The sequence below is a fragment of the Eublepharis macularius genome, chromosome 13, assembly GCF_028583425.1.
Source record: "Eublepharis macularius isolate TG4126 chromosome 13, MPM_Emac_v1.0, whole genome shotgun sequence".
In the NCBI taxonomy this organism is placed as follows: domain Eukaryota; kingdom Metazoa; phylum Chordata; class Lepidosauria; order Squamata; family Eublepharidae; genus Eublepharis; species Eublepharis macularius.
The window spans coordinates 73,557,671-73,560,548 of NC_072802.1; the positions used below are offsets into that span (position 1 = coordinate 73,557,671).

General features: G+C 61.9%; 1 protein-coding gene across 1 annotated transcript; it reads right to left on the reverse strand.

Moving 5' to 3' along the window:
• Positions 1-297: 297 nt before the first annotated feature.
• Positions 298-1,062, reverse strand: LOC129341022 (proline-rich protein HaeIII subfamily 1-like). The gene has a single exon (XM_054995889.1). The coding sequence runs from the start codon at positions 1,060-1,062 to the stop codon at positions 298-300; it is 765 nt and encodes a 254-aa protein (XP_054851864.1).
• Between the last annotated feature and the right edge of the window lie 1,816 nt (positions 1,063-2,878).

Consider the following 2,878-nt stretch of genomic DNA (forward strand, 5'->3'; position numbering starts at 1 on the left):
ATCACCGACTGCCCGCACCTTTTCGCGGGAGAGGCGCCGGGGATTGAACTTGGGGCCTTCTGCACGCCAAGCAGAGGCCCTGAGCCCTGCCGGGCTAACCAACTCTTGCCCCGACGGTGGGGAGGGAGACAACATTCAAGGGCAACGGAGAACGGCGGGGGCACGCCGGGGGCACGGCGGGCGGCCTCCTGGGCGGGAGGGGCGCAGAGCGGCGCGTGCGCATTTCCCTACCGGGGGATGAGCAGCGAGGGAGCCGCCGCTTTTGCCCCTGCCCCGAAGCTGCGCCCGGACAGTCATTCAAACGCGAGGACCGGCAGCGCGCGGGCTCTCCTGCGTGGGGCACACCCGCCCCGCAGTCCGCGGCTCAGTCCGACGCGGCAAAAGCAGGAGTGCCGGGGGGGGGGGGGCTTCCCCGTTCCTTTGGCCACCCGCGTTAGGGCCGCGGGTGGTTCTGCGACAGCCGCCTTCGGGGGGTGAGCCGCGCTCGGAACGAGACGCTGCCAAACGAGCCGTTGCCGCGGCTTGTGCCAGGAGAGGAGGCCGCTCCGCCGTGAGAGCTCGTGGCGAGGTCACCTGGGGGAGGTGTGCTTTGGGAAGCCCCCGGTTCAGATCTCGCCGTTGCCAGGAGCCCAGCTGGGTAGACTTGTGCCAACGAGCCCCTCGAAGCCTCGGCTTCTCCCTTGGCACAGTGGGCCTGTGGCAGAGGATGGCAATCGTGCCCCCCCCCACTCTTACAGGCTGTCCTGAGGACTGCTGGGGTCGTGCACGTGGGGCGCTGTGGATTCTCGGGCGCTGCGCGGCGTCCAACTGCGGCTGAACGGGCGCGTCTTCTGGCCTCAAAAGGAAGGCGGAGGCCGTGTGGGCAGCAGAGGGCGCTCCTGCGCAAGGAATCCCACCCACCGGGCGGCCCAGCAGGGTCCGGTTGGGGCGGGGGAGCCTCTCTGTGGCCCGGGCTGCAGCGCTGGCTGGCCGGCCGGCCAGCCACCCCTCTGGGATTGCTGGGGGCCTGGGGGGGTGCAGGAGGAGTCTCTTGGGGTTCTCCCTCCAGGAAAACAATGGCATCGGGGCCAAGCCAGTGGGAAGCGCTGCCCTTTGCGTGCCGGGTGCTGGGGATAAAGGCAGCAGCCCAGGGTGGTGAGCAGGCCTTGGGTAGGAATGTGCCAGGGCACCAGTCCCAGGAAGTGTCCCGTGACATTCTCCCAACAGTGCTGTGGGGAAGGTTGGGCAGAGAGAGCGTCGTGCGTCATGGCCAGCCACTAAGGGAGCTGTAGGGCTGCTTGTGGGCTTGGAGGCCCAAGGCTGGGAGTCCTGCTTAATCCTTCCTTCCTGCTACGTCCACAGGAGGAGAGCCTGCCAAGCCAGGAGGGTGGGTGGGTGGCAGGGTTACCTTGCAGCCACAGAGCTCCTTTGGCGGGAGGCTCATACAGCCCGCTTAGGAGCTTTTTCTGGAAGCTTTTTGCTAAGCTCTGCTTTGGGTACCAGATCCGCGTGGCAGTTCTGTCCTCTGGCATCAGAGGAAAGCTCCTTGCATGGGAGTAAAGCCCTGCTGGGCGTGCAACAGATCTGCCAGACCAGGCCTGTCATTCGGGCCGCTTGGCAGGAGGCTGTGCTTAACAGGGATTGTGAGGTGAACACCCTCCTGGCTTGGGACACGAGCCCCCTTTGCCCCTCCCTGTCTCCGGTGCTGTGGGCCTTGCGTCTGGTCTGCCGAGAGGAGGGGGCATTGTGCATGATGCCCACCAGGGTCCTCCTCAGGAAAGGCCCCCCGAAGGGAGCTGCAGGTGGAGGACAGGCGCTGGCCAGAGCTGCGGCCCTCCCTGGGCCCGTCCTCCAGCGCCTGCCATTCCCCACACAGTGGCAGAGCCGGCCGGCCATAATGAGATGCTAACTGGATTTTCCGTAATATTGGGGGAAGGAAGGTCAGCAAGGTAAGTCTGCAGTCAGCGCATTGTTATGATCAATCAATAACCTATTTATTTTCCAACACTCCTATTAACCTCCGGCAGCCCACCCCCCACTTCAATTTGAAAAGGCTTTGCAGGAGGCCTTGCTGACTGGACAAGTCTGTGGGGGGAGGACTCGGCTCTGACCCAATCCTTGAAGGTGGAATCCAATTAGAGCAGCTTTCATTTGGAGATGAATATTTTTTAACATGCTCTGCATCTCTTCGGCTGGAGCAAATACCAAGCAATTCAAAAGAAAGGAGACTCTGCCGAGGCGCCACCGTCAAAAGTCAGCCCACAACAATCTCTCTGGCCAGACTGGAGCTGAGGGTGGGCCCAAAGCACAGCAAGAGAGCAAGTCCCAGGTTCAAGATGCAGCCTTTCGGTCAGCAGGGGCGTGCAGTGTGGCGCTTGAGGGACTGGCACCTTTCTACTCGCCATCTCTATCCCACCTTTCTGCCAAAGAGCTCTGGCAATATACGCGGTCCTGCCTCCCCATTTTATAACCACGACAACCCTGAGAGGTAGATTATGCTAAGAGAGAATGGATGACTAGCCCAAGGTCGCTGCATGACTGAATGAAAGCCAGACCCCAGCTCCTCCCTGTCCGAACGGTACACGCTAATCACTACACCACACTGCCCAGTGGCTGTCAAGCACAGGGTTCCCAAATGGGACTGCAGAAGTCCTCGGTGCCACCTCCAGGCCGGCGCCCTCCCTGTGCTGGTCTCAGGTTTCTCCCCAGTGCGGAGGAAGATGATCTTGTGCAGCTACCCAAACAGACTAGTTTTGCCTCACTTGGAGAAACCACTGCCTCACCCTCCAGTCTTGCCAGACGTGACTCGTTCAACAACCGCAAAGAGGACGGCCTCGGTGTCAGTCTATGGAAAACAGGATACGTTGAAGCTGACTCCCCCCTTGCAGCAAGAAATCCA

What these genes read in the sequence shown, in the direction of transcription:
- LOC129341022 (XM_054995889.1), bottom strand. Translation starts at nt 1,062, where the DNA reads ATGCCATTGTTTTCCTGGAGGGAGAACCCCAAGAGACTCCTCCTGCAC.